This window comes from Lotus japonicus, chromosome 4 (genome assembly GCF_012489685.1).
Source record: "Lotus japonicus ecotype B-129 chromosome 4, LjGifu_v1.2".
Classification (NCBI taxonomy): domain Eukaryota; kingdom Viridiplantae; phylum Streptophyta; class Magnoliopsida; order Fabales; family Fabaceae; genus Lotus; species Lotus japonicus.
Window position 1 is genome coordinate 33,139,033 of NC_080044.1, and position 20,153 is coordinate 33,159,185.

General features: G+C 36.8%; 1 protein-coding gene and 1 pseudogene across 1 annotated transcript; both read left to right on the top strand.

Annotated features, from left to right (window-relative positions):
- The first annotated feature begins 5,892 nt into the window (after nucleotides 1-5,892).
- LOC130712641 (serpin-ZX-like) lies at nucleotides 5,893-7,521 on the top strand (annotated as a pseudogene).
- Nucleotides 7,522-18,431: 10,910 nt separating this feature from the next.
- LOC130712642 (uncharacterized) lies at nucleotides 18,432-19,529 on the top strand. Its single transcript, XM_057562464.1, has one exon. It carries the CDS (start codon nucleotides 18,432-18,434, stop codon nucleotides 19,527-19,529), a length of 1,098 nt encoding a protein of 365 aa, XP_057418447.1.
- Nucleotides 19,530-20,153: the final 624 nt, after the last annotated feature.

Sequence of the window (20,153 nt, forward strand, 5' to 3'; positions counted from 1 at the left end):
GCTGTTGTAAATTGATGTCTCAGGGAGCAGCCATTATTCAGGAACCAAAGGACTCATTAGTAATAAGTTCTAAATTGGGAACAACACCATTTTGATTGTTTGCCTCTTTCACCTATGCTTACTGATAGTTTCACCGTAGTAAGTTTAAATTTGTCACTTATATTGAATTTTTATGTTATTTTCTTTCATAATAAAAGTGTTTCATGCCTCATATAGCTCCCTAATTACTAAATGTGGCATGTTATTGAGATTTGGTTGTACACTGGTGGGTTGCATGAAGCAGTTCAATAGTTGAGCAGTTCCTCATGATCAATGAGTTATCGATAAAAAAATTAAAACTAATTGTGTCTTGATAGACATATGGATATTGTTCTGGAAAAAATACTTTTTTTATGCAGATTTTTTTAAACACATGAATCAGGACACATGGTAATTTGCTGCTCTACCATTTTAGTTCGAGTATTATCTCTGTTTCTATCTCAAATATACCTTTTATATTCTAGCAACTTATAAATTTCTCTGAATAGTGCGCTATTGAAACTGCTTACTTACAAAAAGAAAGTTGACATTTACTTTTAGTTGAGTGAACTTGGAAGGCATGAAACACACATTTTAGCTTTACATTTGTCCAAGAAAGTTGCTGATGTCTAAAGTAAGCACACTTATGCATGCATCATTCATGCGAAGAAAACCCAGTGCAGCAATATTCACTTCTATAACTGCTTTTTTCTCCACTACTTAGCAAGACTTATAGTGTGTATCAATATTCAATTTTATTTCAATTTTTGATTGTTATTTCTTTCTTATTGTTCATGCAACATTGTGTAATTTTTTTCTTTTCACCTCTTTTACTATCATTCACATGTGTCATATTCTCTTATTCGTTTTCTTCTATGGGAATGAATTTATGCTTCATTTCTTATTTTCTTATTATTAGTTCACTTGCTTTTATGGTTCTATTTTAATGTTAATTTCCTTCTATGGCAGGAAAATGACATGCTAGATTACCTTTTCTCTAGATAGTTAGGTTGGGAACTTGGGATTCTATATCTGGAGAAGACCATTCTATTTCACTGGAGGGGAAAGTTTTTTTCAAGCCTTGGCGCTACCTTTGATCTTGATATAACTCAGGGATAAGCATTAAGTCCCTTGCAAAAGTAGTTGGATAACAGAAATACTTATGTGCTTTCATCCAACAGTAGAAGGGTAACGGTAAACATATTTTTGTCAAAAGTACCGTGACATTTCGTTGACCTAACTATCTTTTTAGATGTACAGTTGCAAAATGCATTTGAAGCTGTAATGTAGATGTGATGATGAATACTACCACAAATAGAAGAATTGGAGTGAAGTCATTGTTGAGTTCCTATAGGAGTACTGATGTATTATAGGAAAGGAAGATATGATACTAGCGCATTTGATTGTGCTTTATAGTGAATATGAAGTAAAAAGATGGAAGACTTTTACACTAGCATTTCTGTATCTGACTTTTACACTATTTGGCTTTTACTTTTACTCCTTTCATCATTAGATGCGTTTGAGTTTTTCTTGGCTTTTACTTTCACCATTTATTCTCTATTAGTGCATGGTATGTTTTCGTGGTATGAGTTTTTCTTCATAAACTTTTCAGATGCGTTTTAGTTTTTCATGCCATGTTCAGAACAATATCCGTCTTTCCCAAGCTCATATTGTTTGCAGAAGACTGTTATATTTTAGAAACTTTCTATTTAAGTTCATCATGGTAGAGATGAATTTATCCCATGCTTACATCCTCATTGATTTTAATTTGATTAAGTAATCTAGAATGCGATTAAGGATGGACAATTTAGCTTTGATTATCTTCTTTACTATGAAATTAGTTTATTAGTTATTACTACAATGGAATTAATGCATTTATATTCAACTAAATCTTTTCTTCACTGTTAGGAATCGATAAGGTTGCGACGATGATGATGGCCACAAATATATAGTTTGCAAGTTTATAAAGGTAGCACATATATGTATAGTTTGCAAGATCATCTATGTAAGACCAAAAACTTGGGATCACCACAAATATATAGTTTGCAAGATCATTTGTGTAAGACCAAAAACTTGGGATGTTGATGATGAAGTTTGAGATTGGGTACACAGTTGAAAGGAACCATGTTTGATGGAAGCATACTAGGAATTGAGCGTTAAGTAGCTTATGTGTAAGTTCTGAAGACCTTGCAACATAGAGCAATTTAAGGTGCAATGATGAAAACACCAAGTACAACAAATTTGTTCTAGGTAAGCTCTTCTTTTCTATGTGAGATTCATATACATACTCCATAGTAAAGTTATCTGGATATCTAAGTAAAAACTTTTTCTTGGCTTAAAAAAATGCAAAACAAATCCGCCATAACTTCAAGATGCATAAACTCTCAAATCAGGCATGACATCACCAGTGTGAAGCAGATTCAACAATTCCTATATTTAAAATGAATTTTATTCTTTTAATTCATGATTCTTCTTTTCGTAAATCTATAAAAATAACTAAGAATATGAAAAAATACACATTATAAACAATAATGAATATCTCCGTGTATTTCACGGGTCACAATACTAGGATTTGAATTAAAACTTCCTGAGTCAAAATATGTTTATGTTTCCATTTTTTTATGTTTTTGTGCTCAATCAACAATTATTATATATGAAAACTATTGTTACCTCAAAAAAAAATGAAAATTACTTTCTTTTTGGGTAAGACGTCTTTCTTTGAAGGAAATCATGTTCGAGTAGAGAACATTCATATCATGTGAGGTTATCTCTCATATGGGAAAGTTACTTCCATTCCACATGAAACAAAAAATAAAAATCTATATGAAAATTACCTAAATGCACATCAAATTTACCTCACATAATTTTCCTAGCTTAATACTCTCATGTATTTTCATTTTTTCTCTCCTTTTTTTTACTCCCTTTTATTTCTTAGATTTCTTTTTATATGTTTATAAAATAGTTTTTTTTTGCAAGACAAAAACAAACACATTTATCATGATAAAAATACTTACAAACTAATATTTTCTTATATCTAAAATTAAATTTTATCCTTTATTAATCCATAAATTATCTTTGGCCATTGTTAAAAATACTACACACACCCTTATTAACACCGACCACCCTAATGTGTAGCGGTAGTGAGAATGTAACACACTGTAAAGTGTGTACACATTGGGGGATGATAATGATAGGTGTGTGTGATATTAATATTAATGTCCATTATCTTTTAATACATATAACAACAATAACACATATTTTAAAATTTTACGCAATAAAAAAATGAATATCCCCCGTGCATCGAACGGGTAAAAAATACTAGTTATAGTATAATGAATACAAAAAAATATTATGTATTAATGATAGCCGTTATTTTATAACCTTTGATTCCTCATATATGTATCTTTGATAACCGTTGTTGTATTACAATTAGTTAGTCTTTATATTTTTTCCATTTGTTACGTCTTGTTTTCCTATTTAATTTACTATCATTTTTAATTGGTTTTAATATTATTTAATGTATTTAATTGGTTTTCATAGCATTTTTTTTCTTATTGGTAAATGGTGTCATAAGCACTAGATCAATTTTATGTTTTATTATGAATTTTCAAAAAAAAAAAGTTATCATTATTGTGATTGAGATATTTCCTGAAGCAAATATTTCATCTAAAATAACAAATGTTGTTATATGTTATGAAAGCATATTAATTGTCCCTGAAGGACATATAACAGTATATATAGTATTATGTATTATGATTGAAATATTTCCAGAAGTAAATATTTCGTTTAACATGATAAAAAGTTGTAATTCTTTATTAAAGAATTACTCATTGTACCTGAAGGACATGTAATTATATATGATATTGTATGGTGACTCTATAAGAGGTTATGAAATCGCATGGCAATATGGTGGTGACTCACACTTGAGGGGGAGAACATTGAGAATTCAAGTGTGATTTAGAGACTCCTATTTTGAGCTCTCCAATTTCCCGAATTAGTGATATCAAAGTACGAAGATAAAAAATGTGAAAATCCTTGTTTAAAATGCGAGAAAATATTCTTTGAAATATTGAAGCATTATTTTGATTAGCGAAGTCCTTCATATGAAACAAGTGATTGTGATTGGTATATGACCGGCTAAACCATCCCGAGTCTTATGATGCGAAAGTCTATTTTCCATATATTGTTCTCAAAGCCAAAAATTAAAATAGTGGCAAAGTAAGGGGAATTCCCTATGATTCTTGAATATATTTGATGTGATACATGTGCACATATTCCATGTTTATCGATGCATCAACCTTGATAGAGTAAAATTTTCAACCTTGATCAAGTTGGTATTTTACATGATTTTGAATGTCGAGTTGCACATGTTCATATTTAAAATGATCTGGCAAAGATATTTAGCTAAATGCTTCTTATTTATAACTAGACAATCATTAAGAGAACAAATGTCCTTAAATTTTGGACATGTGATGTTGCTAGTAGCAACATCTATATGCATCAAGCCAATGAGTCATTATAATTCTCTCCATTGCAATTGGTTCATTGTCAAGAACCTAATATTTCTCATCTAAGAACTTTTTATGCTATGTGTTCTTCGTTGTCCAGCAAACAACACTTAGATGAGATTAAAAGGAAGCTGAAATTATGCTATGAATTTGAGCTATTGCCAGAAGATATTGCATATCTTACTTATCATTATTTCTCGGCAACAGGGGGAGAGAAAAACTAAGCAGCTCTGAAAATTTGTGTAGAATGCATATATATACTTCTCACAATAATGTGAACCTAAAGTTCAAAAACAAAAATGCATTCTCTAACCTAAAAGGGATTTCTAAATTCCTTTATGCTGCAAATGTCCTTCTCTATTGAAATTTTATTAGGCTAAGACATGTCTAAACTTGGTTCCAAAGATAAATCTTAGAGAAGGAAGATGGTCTTGTTATGAGGAAAATTATCATGAAAAGTGTAGTGATTACGAAAATTATTTAAACCTCATGAAGAGGTTCAGGTACCTGTTATTATTGATACAAAGAGATCTCAATCGATTATATCTCTACAAGTTGAAACAAGGAACCAAGAACTTGAAAAATTGTCGACAGATGACGTAGCGCTCAATATTATAAGTACGAGAATATTGAACCCATAATAAAGGGTGGGGTTGGCCAACATATAAAGAAGCAATTCATTTGCAAAAATATAAGATTCTTTGGACTTAAAGTCTATACCCCAAAGATGTAAAAGGATATTGCATAGTTGTTTGGTTATAAATTGGTCATTGATTGACAAAATGGAATATGTTTTTAACCCGTTCCGGTTTCATTGTCCAAATCTGAATATGAGAAATTCTACATCGAAAATGGAATATGCTCTCTTCTCTCTTTACTTGCTTCTCCTTTATTTGCTTATGTTAGTTCCTCCCTTTATTCATAATAAAAAGAAGATAAATATACCATTTGATTCTGTAATCTTTTACAGCGTCAAATTCGTTACCTATTACTTTCAAAAAAAATATTCGTTACCTATTAATCTTCAATTTAATCGATTGACAAAAACAATGTCACAAAAAACAATCAATAACAATAACAATGACACTTCAAAAAAAAATGACGTGCAAACACAAAACCAAAAGTGAAATTTTTTGATTGGAAGAATAACAAAATAATATATCTCAATCAACTTTTTAGATTAAATTGTACCAGATACAGTAACCAAAAAAGAAATTGTATTAGATTCGATTTAAATTTCAATACGTTAAAAAAATTTTTAAATTTCAATAAAAACTGATGGTGCTAGGAAATTTTTTCACTTCAAAACCTATTTATTCAACAATGTTAATCACCCCTCTGTCATTCTAAAAGTCAAATCCTGATAATGGCGGCTTCAGCCACAAGCATGGTTAACAAAGGTTTTCAGCAGGGATTACTATTCCCAAATCAAGGTTTCAGAGTTCCTCGCGATCGTAATTGTAGCACCATAAATTTCCGTCCACGAACATCTAGAGTTTCCATCTGGTCACAACAACAGCCACAATTTGAAACATTGACAAGTAGCCACACTGATTGTGCGCTAAGCGTCGTAAATAATTTACTCTTGAATAAGGACAAGAACGTGGTGTTTTCACCCTTCTCGCTTTACACTGTGCTTAGCGCCCTCACCGTGGGTTCAGATGACACCACGCTTCATGAGTTTCTCACTCCTCCAAGCCAAATCCTCGGATGACCTAAACTCCTTCGCATCTCAACTCGCCTCCTTCATGCTCCGCGATGCTGCTCCTGTTGGCAGCCCTCACCTCCGTTTCGCCAATGGTTTGTGGGTTGATGAATCATTTTCTCTTCACCCTTCCTTCAAACAACTTGTGACCACGGATTACAAGGCCACTTTATCCTCGGTTGATTTCCGGAACAAGGTGAGTGACTTGCATTTTTTATTTTGGGACTTCATAACCTAATTTGTTTTTTTTTATAAGGCAATGGATGTATTAAAAGGAGTACTACATACTCATACCCTAATTTGATAAGCCCAATTGAGATGGATTATTGACTCATTGTATGTTTTATTTTGGGACTTCCTAACATCCTTTGGTTTTCTGGTAAACATGTGAAAATACGATTAGTAAAAAAATAAAACTATTCTATTGAAATACTTATATATACGATTTAAAAAAAAATTCAACGAATCGTATTTGCATAACTGATTTCAAATTTGATGGTGGTTTTGAAGCTTGCTGAAGTGAGGAATGAAGTTAATTTATGGGCTGAAAGAAAGACAAATGACCTTATCAAGGACCTTCTTCCTTGTGGCTCAGTTAACAGCTTCACAAGACTGATCTTAGCAAATGCACTGTATTTCAAAGGTACATGGAGAGAGATGTTCGATGCTTCAATCACAAACGACTATGATTTTCATCTTCTTAATGACACCCTAATCAAGGTTTCCTTCATGACGAGCATGAAGGACCAGTGTATTGGTGTTTTTAATGGTTTTAAAGTACTTAGTCTTCCTTATAAGTATGGCCGAGATAACCACCATTTCTCTATGTGTATTTTCCTTCCGGATGCCAATGATGGGCTGCCAGCTTTGGTCGAGCAAGTTACTTCTGAATCTGGTTTCTTGGAACGTCATCTTCCTCATAAAATAGTGGAAGTAGGTGACTTCATGATTCCAAGATTCAAGTTTTCTTTCGAACTCGGCTTTTCTGATGTGCTGAAAAGGATGGGATTGGTTTTGCCTTTCTCTGAATATGCAGATTTTACAAAAATGGTGGACCCTCTTATGTCTCTAGAAAAACTAAATGTTTCACAAAAGTCTTTCATTGAAGTAAATGAAGTAGGCACCGAAGCTGCAGCAGCCACTGCTACTATGACGGAAGGCTGTGGAATGCATTTTTATTCAAAAAAGATAGATTTTGTAGCCGACCACCCTTTTCTCTTCTTTATTAGAGAAAATTTGACGGGAACCATCCTCTTTATTGGACAGGTGCTCTATCCTCTTCATGAGTGAAATGATACCGGTGGCCATCTTCTTTATTTTGTTACGTTATTTTTCATATGATTTTAGTTACTTTGAATTTGATGAAAGCTAAGACAGGTTTTTTTGTTTTGGAATAGAATCTAAGGCAAGTTTAATTATGAACTTATTATAAGCTTCAATATTTTATTGTCTCCTTTTAGTTAATTTCAACACGATCTTAAAAAATTAGAATGTGCATTGTGTAAGATCAAGATTTGATCATGTAGTACAACTCTATGTTTTGATGATTACATGTTAATTATTGTGTATGAACAATTATGGTACTCTAACGTTGTCCAAAGTGATTGTCCAAAGCTGAAAAAGGACAAGAAGCCAAAGAAGCATCTCAAAGCTAAGAAAGTTTTGATGGTGACTTTTGATGACTTAAAGTCAGAAGAAGTTGACTCTGATGGAGAAGTTGTTGAAGGACTCATGGCTATTGTCAAGAACAAAGAAGTAGAGTCAAAAGATGCAACCTACTCTGAACCTGCATCAGAGGAAGATCTAAACTCTGAGAATGAAAATGAGGTATTCGCTTCTTTCTCAACCTCTGAACTTAAAGATGCTTTGTCTGAAATTATGGATAAATATAACTCTCTCTTGACTAAGCATAAAAAGTTGAAAAAGGATTTCTCTGCTGTTTCTAAGACTTCTACTGAACATGAGAAAAGTATTTCTGAATTAAAAGTAAGTAATCATGCTTTAGTAAACTCTAACTCTGTGCTAAAAAATCAGATTGTTAAGTTAGAAGAAGTTATTGCTTGTGATGCCTCTGATAGTAAGAATGAATCTAAATATGAAAAATCCGTTCAAAGATTCCTGGCTAAAAGCGTAGACAAAAGCTTAATGGCTTCAATGATCTATGGCGTAAGCAGAAATGAAATGTATGGCATTGGCTATTCTATACCCAGTAGAAATGAGCCTCCTATGCCTAAGGCAAAATCCTTGTATGAACATTTTCTACCCTCTGGTACTATATTGCCTGAACCATTGCCTGATAAAGTTACTGACCTCCCTCTCAAAAATGGAACCTTCTCCATGTCTAAATATCATGCTCAAATTCCTTTACGTTATCATGTTGAGAAACCCAAGGTTGTCAGAACCTCTGAGGTAACTAACAAGAAAGGACCCAGAAAGTGGGTACCTAAGGATAAGATTATCTATGTTGCAGATATCCTTGATTTCTCCACTGAAACACCAATCAAGGTATCTGGACAGTGGATGCTCGCGACACATGACGGGAGAAAGGCGTATGTTCCAAGAGCTAAAACTTAAGCCTGGAGGCGAAGTTGGCTTTGGTGGCAATGAGAAGGGTAAAATTGTTGGTTCCGGTACTATTGGTATTGATAATAGTCCATGCATTGATAATGTTCTGTTGGTAGATGGTTTAAATCATAACTTATTGTCAATAAGTCAATTAGCTGACAAGGGTTATGATATTATTTTTAACAGCAAGAGGCGGAATAACACTTATAAGATCAGATTATCTGAGTTGGAAACTCAGAAAGTAAAGTGTCTTCTTTCTGTTAATGAGGAGCAATGGCTATGACATAGACGGTTAGGGCATGCCAGTATGAGAAAGATTTCTCAGCTGAGTAAGCTTGACCTTGTCAGGGGCTTATCCACTATGAAGTTTTCTTCAGACGCTCTTTGTGAAGCATGTGAGAAAGGAAAATTTACAAAAGTCCCGTTTAAGGCAAAGAATGTTGTTTCCACCTCAAAGCCGTTGGAACTTCTGCATATCGACCTGTTTGGACCAGTGAAAACTGAGTCTATAGGTGGCAAGAGATATGGGATGGTCATTGTTGACGACTATAGCCGTTGGACATGGGTAAAATTCTTATCTCGCAAGGATGAGTCTCATTCTGTGTTCTCTACCTTTGTTGCCCAAGTGTAAAATGAGAAGGGTTGCAGGATTGTGCGTGTCAGAAGTGATCATGGTGGAGAGTTTGAGAATGACAAGTTTGAGAGTCTGTTTGATTCCTACGGGATATCACATGATTTCTCTTGTCCTATAACTCCTCAACAAAATGGTGTTGTTGAGAGGAAGAATAGAACTCTCCAAGAGATGGCTAGAACCATGCTTCAAGAAACTGACATGACAAAGCACTTCTGGGCCGAGGCAGTAAACACATCATGTTACATTCAGAACAAAATCTCTATCAGACCAATTCTGAATAAGACTCCTTATGAATTGTGAAAGAATATAAAGCCCAACATTTATTATTTCCATCCTTTTGGTTGTGTTTGCTATGTTCTGAATACTAAGGATAGATTGCATAAATTTGACTCTAAATCTTCTAAATTTCTATTACTTGGTTACTCTGATCGTTCTAAAGGTTTTAGAATTTATAATACTGATGCTAAAACTATTGAGGAATCTATTCATGTTAGATTTGATGATAAGCTTGACTCTGACAAGACAAAGCTAGCTGATAAGTTTGCAGATATGAGCATAACTGTTTCTGATAAAGGCAAAGCTCCAGAGCAAGCTGAGCCAGAGGCAGATGATCCAGAGGAAGCTGGTCCCTCTGATCAACAGCTTCAGAAGAAGAGCAGAATCATTGCCTCACATCCTAAAGAGTTGATTCTGGGGAATGTAACGCCCCGATTTTCAGGAGGGTCACTTTAGTAACCTTTCCAAAAAATGTGGGTGAATTTTGCCGAATTAAAAAAACTGACAACTGAAGGAGTAAATGGACTGGATAATTCCATTTTATTAATAAAATCTTGATTACAAATGACTCCTTCAATTTGAAAGACATAAGGGTAAACTAATGCTCGACCACTCATGAGCCAATACAAAAAGGTCTTTAGGTTAGGTTTGAACCCTACAAGAAAACTCGGCTCACCCCCAAGTATTAACCCAAAACCATAATACCACTATGACACATACATAGTTCTATGCCTGACATCCGCCTATCCCTTGAACACGTCCTCAATCATATAGTACTTTCTCGGCGCGGTCTATCATTCTCTAGCGTTAGGCGCCCATGCAGCACATAGTCAAATAAGCAAGGGTCAACTCCCAAACAACGCATATAACATGTAACAGGATTGCCATAACATCACAGTAATAAGGTCGTCAATTCTAATACATCATTTGCAATCTCAGGCTCATGTTATATAGGTAAACAACTAGCATATAGAGTAATAAAGCCAAAAGCATAAACAAGTCCACCTAGAGTCCAGTTAGACTACATGCTCATGCATATGCTAATTTTAATGCCAGCAACGACTTAAAAGAAGGTGGGACAAAATACGACTCCACAATTGGGGTTAGTCTACACTAACGCACCGTCGTCGAATCACTCGCACGACTCCACAATTGGGGTTAATCTTAATAACGCACCGTCGCTTTTATTTTGTCACTTCTTCGGAAATGTCGTTATACCTTGGCAGAGTTTCATATTGTGGTTCAACCTAACCGGTTCCGAACCACAACAAAACATGCATAATGCCATGCGGTTAGTCAACACAACATCGGAACCGTCATCCTCACAGTCCGAACTTATAAAAAATAACTCCTTATTGAGTATCCGGTTGACCACTGGCAAAGCCATCTCTTGCCAACGCTCACATCTCAAATTTTTCATAAATCACAATATTTAATTCATACGCCAAAGCATAATAATATGATTTCAAGTGTAATACATCATATAGAAATACTTGCATCATCAAGTTTTAACCAACAAACATAATATAAACAAGAATTATATAGCACAATCACATGCAGACAAGTCTAGACCGAGTGCCCTTACCTTAAAAAATTTAATCTCTTTCGTAAATGATAAGCTTCAAGATCCTAGCCCTGCTGCCAAAAGCTCCATAATTTATACCAAAAACTGACTCTCTCAAATAGCATTGACTCACATAGATAATCCTATTGTGGATATTGTCTGCGAGTATGGCTTTGTGTGTGTGTTGCACTGATAGAAAAAATTTCAGTACGTGCCTTGCCTTTTATAGGCTTCCAAAGAAAATAAAATAATCAAACTTCTTGGTGAAGAAATCAGAAATGTGGATAAATATGAGGGAAAAGTGAATGCGTGAGCTATGTGGTTCATGAGAGCTAGAGTTGGAGGTGCAAGTTGTGATAGATGGTAGAGTATGTGCTCTCAAGAGAATGAAAAATGATTCAGCAATTGAATTCATGTGTCATGCTTAAGGATTGATGGACAACGTGGTTATCTGCCACGCAAGGAAAAAAAATCTGAAGATGCTGAAGTTATATAATATTTTTATGAGATGATTTTGGTAGTATAAGATTTAACTCATAGAGCTATAGAAAAAATATGAGGAAGATAAATCACTACCCTAAAAATTATGAGGAACTCTATAATGTATTTTAAGATCACTTTGAGCAAGTTTAAGTGATCAAATGTAGAAGTGTTAACAAAATATATTACTTATGTTCTAGTCACTTACGTGACTATCCTCCTCACACATTTTTCCTTTTATTTTAGTCATCTTCGTGACTTTCCATTCTTTCAACTTTTTCTCTTTTTTTTTTTTTTTGGTGATATAATAATATTAATAACAAAATCATAATTATATAAACACACAAGACACAATAAATAGCGCTCATCGCCCTTAAGCCGATAAATAACTAGTTAATTAAACGCTTAATTTATTTGGATCTTACATTACTACCCCCCTTAAAATAGTTTCGCCCTCGAAACTATAAGTCAGAGAAAGCATAGGGATACCATCCCATCACATTATCTTCCAACTTACTAGTAGCATCAGCACGCATCCCAAAACATGAGAGACATTAAGTAAATTCACCTCAAAGGTGACATACAAGACAAAAAATAACACTTAAATATCTATCAATCATCCTCAAATAGACCTAGATATCACGCTCATTCTAGTTCTATAGGCGCCATGATCCACAACCTAACTGAATCGCCATCATGCACGACCTTACAGGTATCGGCATGCTCTCACATCAACAACTCAACCATAACACACACGTCCATCTACCGTCATGTTAATATCATTCAATTCTCATCACATGGCTTCGTCAGCCAACAATCTCACCTCCAACATCCATCAATCAACAACTTAAAAGAAGATTATCATCTTGAAATCTATTAATCCATTAACGTCATCTCCATTTTTGAAACGATCCTCATACTGACCATTAATTAATCTTCCACTTAGTTACAAATCGAATCACAGACTTATCTCAAGTCCTAACACTCTGCACAACTCCGAATTCATTTACTTTAAGACCACTCTTATACTATACCTCAAGGAACTTAACTTGACATTTCATCCTCAGATCTTTAATCTTCAAAGATTCAACTCTAATCGCCACAACTACAACCACAAAATCTCTTATTCGAACACGATTCTCAACTCACAAGGTCAATCTTAACCCTATGATTCCAATTCAACTTAGTAAATCTCACTTTCTAACCTTAGCATGTTTCCTCCAAAAGCCATCTCAGGGATTCATTCCGACTTAGGCTCTCGATTAAAACCTCACATATTATGCAGGACATATCCCGAACCCTTGGGAAGCGACATAGTAACTTTCACCTCATTGGTATCTTATAAAACTAATATCACAACTTAACTCGACAGACCTATTCCCCGACAAGCTCTGGTACTCGCAACCAAAGCTCTGATACCACAATGTAACGCCCCGATTTTCACGAGGGTCACTTTAGTAACCTTTCCAAAAAATATGGGTGAATTTTGCCGAATTAAAAAAACTGACAACTGAAGGAGTAAATGGACTGGATAATTCCATTTTATTAATAAAATCTTGATTACAAATGACTCCTTCAATTTGAAAGACATAAGGGTAAACTAATGCTCGACCACTCCTGAGCCAATACAAAAAGAAGGTCTCTAGGTTAGGTTCAAACCCTACAAGAAAACTCGGCTCACCCCCAAGTATTAACCCAAAACCATAATACCACTAAGACACATACATAGTTCTATGCCTGACATCCACCTTTCCCTTGAACACGTCCTCAATCATATAGTACTTTCTCGGCGCGGTCTATCATTCTCTGGCGTTAGGCGCCCATGAAGCACATAGTCAAATAAGCAAGGGTCAACTCCCAAACAACGCATATAACATGTAACATGATTGCCATAACATCACAGTAATAAGGTCGTCAATTCTAATACATCATTTGCAGTCTTAGGCTCATGTTATATAGGTAAACAACTAGCAGATAGAGTAATAAAGCCAAAAGCATAAACAAGTCCAACTAGAGTCCAGTTAGACTACATGCTCATGCATATGCTAATTTTCATTCCAGCAACGACTTAAAATGTAAGACCCTAGACTTACTTATGTAATGCTTAAGTGATAGATTGAATAAAATAAGACTTTTGGCTAAGTTTGAGTTTTGACAGATTACAACTGTCAACTTGTGTGAATTTTTAGAGGGTCTTAACGACCTCATTTGGGAAAACGTCCTTCATAACAGTTGTAGCTCTTTACGTGTAGAAAATTCCCGAAGTGGAATCAGGTCATTCCGACCCCTATAGCTCGAGATATTCGAATTTTACCGAGTGTGGTTCTGGCAGTAAAGTGCCAGCGAATTAATTTGTGCATTTTTATTTTAATTCCGAATTTGGTTAGGTTATTTAATTAAAAAGAGTAAGTTTTTAATTAAATAAGACCTGGTTAGAGTTTTTAAATAATTCGGTCAAAGGTGATGAGATTTGGGCTTGAAAAGGGAAAACCAAACCCTAGCCCACTTGTGGTTTGCATGGGATTAAGGGGAAAACCCTATTTTCTTTCCCTCATTCTGAACAAGAACAGAAACCATATAGCTCCACGTGAAAACCTGAGAGACAGCAAGAGAGAGACGACGCCGATCAAGCCGCCACCACCGCCAGTGACGCACGCGCGAGAGGGAGAACCTTGCGAGAGAGAGAGAGAGAGCTGCGAGGGAGAGTGAGGGGACGTGGACAGCAGCGTTCTTGGACCTTTTCTTCACCAAAACCTTTTCCTTTTCACCAAGTTAGCCAAGGTAAGGGCTGGTCCTAGGAGTTGGGTAGCATGTCTATGCCATATTGCCATGCTTTGACATGATTTTATGTATGAACTTGATTGATGTGCTTGAGGTTTTGAATATGCGATGTGTGCTGGACTTTTTCCATGTCATATTGGGTTACACTGTGAACATGTTACTATATTTGATGCTGGAAGATGACTTAGAACCCTTAGAATAGAATGGCTAAAACGAAATTGATGGCAAATGCATTCTCTGTCAGATTTCTGTGCTGGACAGTAAACTTCAGGTCCTATTTTCACTTGTTTCTGGTCGTCAAATAAAGAAATGATTAACATACAAATTGTATATCTTCGAAAGATCTTTCCAGGCATACAAAGATCATAAATTTTGGTCTAGTATTGTGTGTTGTAGGTCGTTTTGGGTAACTGTCATACCTGCTGTTTTTCCCTGTGTCGGACAGAAACTTTAAAGCCTAATATCACCTAATTATGGGACTCAAATGAACGAGTGTTTAACTAGAGAGTTGTAGATATTTAAAATAGCTTTCCAGAAAGGTATGATACGTGATTTTTGGTTGAAAGATACATTATGTGAGTCTGTTTTTGTGAAAGTTGTTTCTGCTGTCAATATGTTGAGTTGCGAAAATGTGTTGAAGTTTTGTTTAGGAACATGTGTTTAGGAGATGCTGTGAGTTATATGCTGTTAAGCTTGATTTCATGAGCCTTGGTACTTGCCTTGTGGTGTTGTTGTGACATAATATGCATGTTTTTATGTATATGGCTATTCTTAAAAGATTTCACACTGTTTAATTGGTTATTTGTACAAAAGGGTCGCTCACCTAGCCGTAATTCCCTTTTGTGCACTGTGAATGTTGTGTTGCTATCTTTAGTGTTGTGAAGAGAATAAAAGACTCTAGGAAGACTTGACTTAGAGCCTCAATATAAGAGAAAGAGAAATAACTCGCTTGCAAGTAAAACGTGAAAATGTGATTAATGGAACATAGGTCGGTGTAGACTATGGTCCATGAGAACGATGGGCTTGCACGCGAGGGAGAATTTTGTGGATCATTGCGGCTCCACGTGATTTGGTTGACTGCGGTCACCATGAGATTTTGTGAAGTATTGCAGCTTCACGTAATTTGTACATCTGCGGATGATCGATATTGGCCAAGGAAGGTTTGGTGGGTTGTGTGATGTGAGGATGCGCTAGTCTAACTGACTAATTGTCATAAAACTTAATTTCATAAGCAAATGATTATTGTCCTTTATGATATGCTTATGATTATCTTGTTTGCGACCTGACCCTTGCGCTACTTGTTTATTTGTTATTTGTGGGGGGGTAGATGGTCGTGAAGATAACGGCGACGACCCATTCTTGGGAGCTGATACTCCGTGACGAGCCACTACCGGATGACGACTACACTCCTGATGAAGAGGAAGAAGATAAAGAGGAAGAGGCCAAGGAATAGGTTTGGGTTGAGAGACATCCATTTTCTCTTTGGGTTGGGAGTACCGAGTTCGGGAAGCATTGAACAATTATTTTGCTTTCATTTGGATAAATAAAGTTGATGTAATCTACTTTGGTTTTAGATGTATATTTCATACTTATTTTATTTAATTCAAAAGTTTTGGGATGATGTTTACTTCCGCGAGATTTGTAAAGGTTAATCTTTCAAGAGTTTCGCAATTAATGAACCTTTGTCATTAATCAAAGATTAATAATTGAACGACGAAAATTCTTTATGAAAATACACGTGATTGGTTACTGTGTGACACTCGAGAAATTGGGGCGTTACATTGTGGTCCCATCTATAGTGTAGCCGCAAGTTGATTGGGGTGAAGGGGGGGAGGAAACCCTTATTTCGTTCTCATGCAGAAATAGAAGTGCACCCATACACCACTCACGTAAGAAAAAAACAGAAGAGAGAAAGAGAGGAAGAAGAGGGAGCCGTCGCCGCTGCACCATTGCTTGCCGCCGCCGACCACCGTGCGAGAGAGGGAGAGATCGATTAGGGGAGGTGAAGAGGGACCTTGGACAGCAGCCTTTGCTCACCTTTCATATCCAAAAACCTCTGTTTTTCATCAACTTTGACAAAGGTAAGGGCTGGTCTAGGTTGGGTAGTTTGCTTAGGATATTTGCCAAGTTTTGCCATGAGAAAAACCATGATCTTGATCTCTTTTGCATAAGTTTTATGATCATGGTGCTTGCTGGACTTTTGCTTGAAAATACCATGCTTTCTAATCTATATTTGTTGCCATTGCCATGGATCTATCATCTTATGTGGAATTCATAAGATAACTTGCTAATTTGAATTGTTTTCCACTTATTGCAACATGGTTAGTGATGTTTGTTGATGATGGTTCAAATCTGGAAATTTTGGGTGTTTGGATTGATGGTTGGGGCTGTACTAAGGCTTATGTGAATGAAGGGAAAGAAAAGAAAAAGTTTTGTATAACCCTAGAGCCATTTTGATGGTTCGGCCGAACCTAGATTTGAGGTTTCGGGCCATTCTTTTCTTTCGTTTTCTTGCACAAGTTGTTAGACGCCTCGATTGATTTATTTGCCATGATTATGTGTTTGAAAGACATGCAAATTATGACTATGGGTATGCATATGCGTTGTATTATGCTTATTAGAGAATTCGTTACAAAGGGTCGCTCACCTAGTTGTAATTCCCGATGTGACTGTGATTGTTCTATCGTTATATTTATTCGATGCATGTGTAAGACTCTAGGATAATGTTAGAGCCTTACCCAAGAGAATGAGATTAATCGCTTGCAAGTAAACGAGAAATAATGGAACATAGGTCTAGGTGAGACTATGTACCATGAGAACGATGGTGTTGTTAGAGACAAACGGTAGCTTGCACGCGAGGGAGATTTTGTGGATCATTGCGGCTCCACGTGATTTGGTTGACTGCGGTCACCGTGAGACTTGTGTTTGTGGATCATTGCGAATCCACGTGATTTATACATCTGCGGATGTATGTGATTGGCCAAAGGAGTTTTGGTGGGTTGTGCGATGTGAGGATGCGTTAGTTTAACTGACTAACTGTTATAAAAATTAATTCCATAAGCGAATGATTAATGTGTATTATGATATGTTTGTGATTATGTTGTTTTTGCGACCTGACCCTTGCACTATTTGTTTATTTGTTAATTGTTGGGGAGGGGGGTAGATGGTCGTGAAGATAACGGCGACGACCCATTCTTGGGAGCTGATACTCCGTGACGAGCCACTTCCGGATGACGACTACACTCCTGATGAAGAGGAAGAAGATAAAGAGGAAGAGGCCGAGGAATAGGTTTGGGTTGAGAGACATCCATTTTCTCTTTGGGTTGAGAGTATTGAGTTCGGGAAGCACTGAACAATTATTTTGCTTTCATTTGGATAAATAAAGTTGATGTAATTTACTTTGGTTTTAGATGTATATTTCATACTTATTTTATTTAATCAAAAGTTTTGGGATGATGTTTACTTCCGCGAGATTTGTAAAGGTTAATCTTTCAAGAGTTTCGCAATTAATGAACCTTTGTCATTAATCAAAGATTAATAATTGAATCGACGAAAATTCTTTACAAAAATTGGATTAATTGGTTACTGTGTGACACTCGAGAAATCGGGGCATTACATTGTGGTATCAGAGCTCCGGTTGATAAACTAGAGCACTAAGGGTTTTGGGCTTACGAGTTTCCGAACTCGTTGGTGTTTTTGTTTTTGATAAAGATGTTTTCAAAGCTTCGCGGTGAGATTGGGTAGACTTGTGTGCTAAGATGTTTGCTTGGCTGTGATTGTCTAAATAGTATCATTGCCGTGATACTTGAGATATATTATTTATTGTATAACTTAGATATTACTTTTAATTGAGGGCACTGACATTGGGTTGTGGTTCTATTTCCAAGCAGGATTTTCATCATGCCTCCGAGACAGGACCCAACCAATGCTCAGCTTGCTCAAGCAATGGCACAGCTGGCTCAGGTGATGACCCAGCAGGCTGCCACTGCTGCTGCCCAAGCCGCAGCACAGCTTCAGCGGGAAGCTGAAGAGAACACCAGGAGGGCTGAAGAGGATGTTAGAAGGGCACAGAGGGCTGAGAGGGAGCTGGCACAGGACCAGATCCGTATGAGGACTGACTTCAACCGCCATGGACCACCCAAGTTCCAAGGCGAAGTTGAACTCGAGAAAGCTGATCTGTGGATTCAGGAGATGGAGAAAATCTTTGAGGCTCTCCACACTCCTGATGCTGAGAAGGTGAAATTGGCGACCTTTATGCTGAAGGGTGACGCTGAGTACTGGTGGAGGAGTGCCAGACAGTTGATGACCGCCAACAATGTGGCCATCACTTGGGAGTCTTTCAAAAGGGCTTTCATGGAGAAGTACTTCCCAGAGACTGCCAGGGAAGACATGGAGAATCAATTCCTCAACCTGAGACAGGGGTTGATGACTGTAGGGGAATATGCTGCAAGACTGGAGACCCTGTCCAAACACTTTCGCTTTTTCCAAGTGCAAGTGGATGAGTCGTACCTATGCAACCGATTCATGAGGGGTTTGAGGAATGACATAGAAGAGTCTGTGAGGCCATTGGGAATCAGAGTTTTCCAACAGTTGGTAGAGAAAGCTCGTGAAGTGGAGTCGATGAAGAATCGCCAGAGAGGCAAGTCCGACAGCGGGGGGCCAATCAGGACAAGCCGTCAAGATCATGCAGGACATAGAAAAGGGAAACAATCTCAGGAGAAGCCTTACGATTACCAGCAAGGCAACAATCGAGTTACGGGCCAGAACACACCAAATGGTGCAACCTATGAAGGTCAGGGTAACCAAGCCCAAGGGAAGGAGGTGACTTGCTTTAAGTGCGGAAAAGTAGGCCACTACGCTAATGTCTGCAAGGAAGACCATAGAGTGTGCTTTAACTGCAATAAGCCAGGGCACGTGGCAAGGGATTGCAAGGCACCAAGGGTTGAAGCAGGAGCGACCGTTAATGCTGCAGGAGGAAAGCGTCCGATTGAATGCTGACGAAGTTGAGAACACCGAGGAGCTAGCTCGGGAATGGGCTAGTTTTGTTAGTGACCTTGTCACCGCTTTATTTTGAACTCGAGGCTTTGTTTATTTTTTTTTATTGGAATTGTATTCCACTTATCCATGTTGTAGCGGTCGCTACCTTTTGTTTTAATTCCAAAATCAAGGATGTAACTTCTTGATGATATTCAATAAGAGATTTCCTTGCAACCCAAGTCTTTGCTAGAATTTTGTTTAGCTATGTGTGTGATGTGATTTGGTGTGCTGAAGGCTCATTATTGAGTCATAGAGGCGGGGAAGAACATTGACCGAGTCAATGTCTTCCTTATGTTTTTGTGGTGTTTTGTGTGACTATGTTACACTCTCGATTTTGTTTTTCCTTACTTGGCAAAGATGGTGGATGGAACCATTGGCTAAGAAAGGATGGCGGATGGAGAGAGTGAACAGAGTGCGTCGATCAAGATGGTGAATGGAACCATCTAGGTCGATGAGATGGCGGATGGAGCCAGTGAACGGAGTGCGTCGATCAAGATGGTGGATGGAACCATCAAGGTCGATGAGATGGTGGATGGAACCATCGGTGAAGTAGGAATGGTGGATGGAACCATTGGTCAGACCGAG

Excerpts from the sequence above, each read along its gene's own strand:
- LOC130712642 (XM_057562464.1), top strand. The coding sequence starts at position 18,432 with ATGCCTCCGAGACAGGACCCAACCAATGCTCAGCTTGCTCAAGCAATG.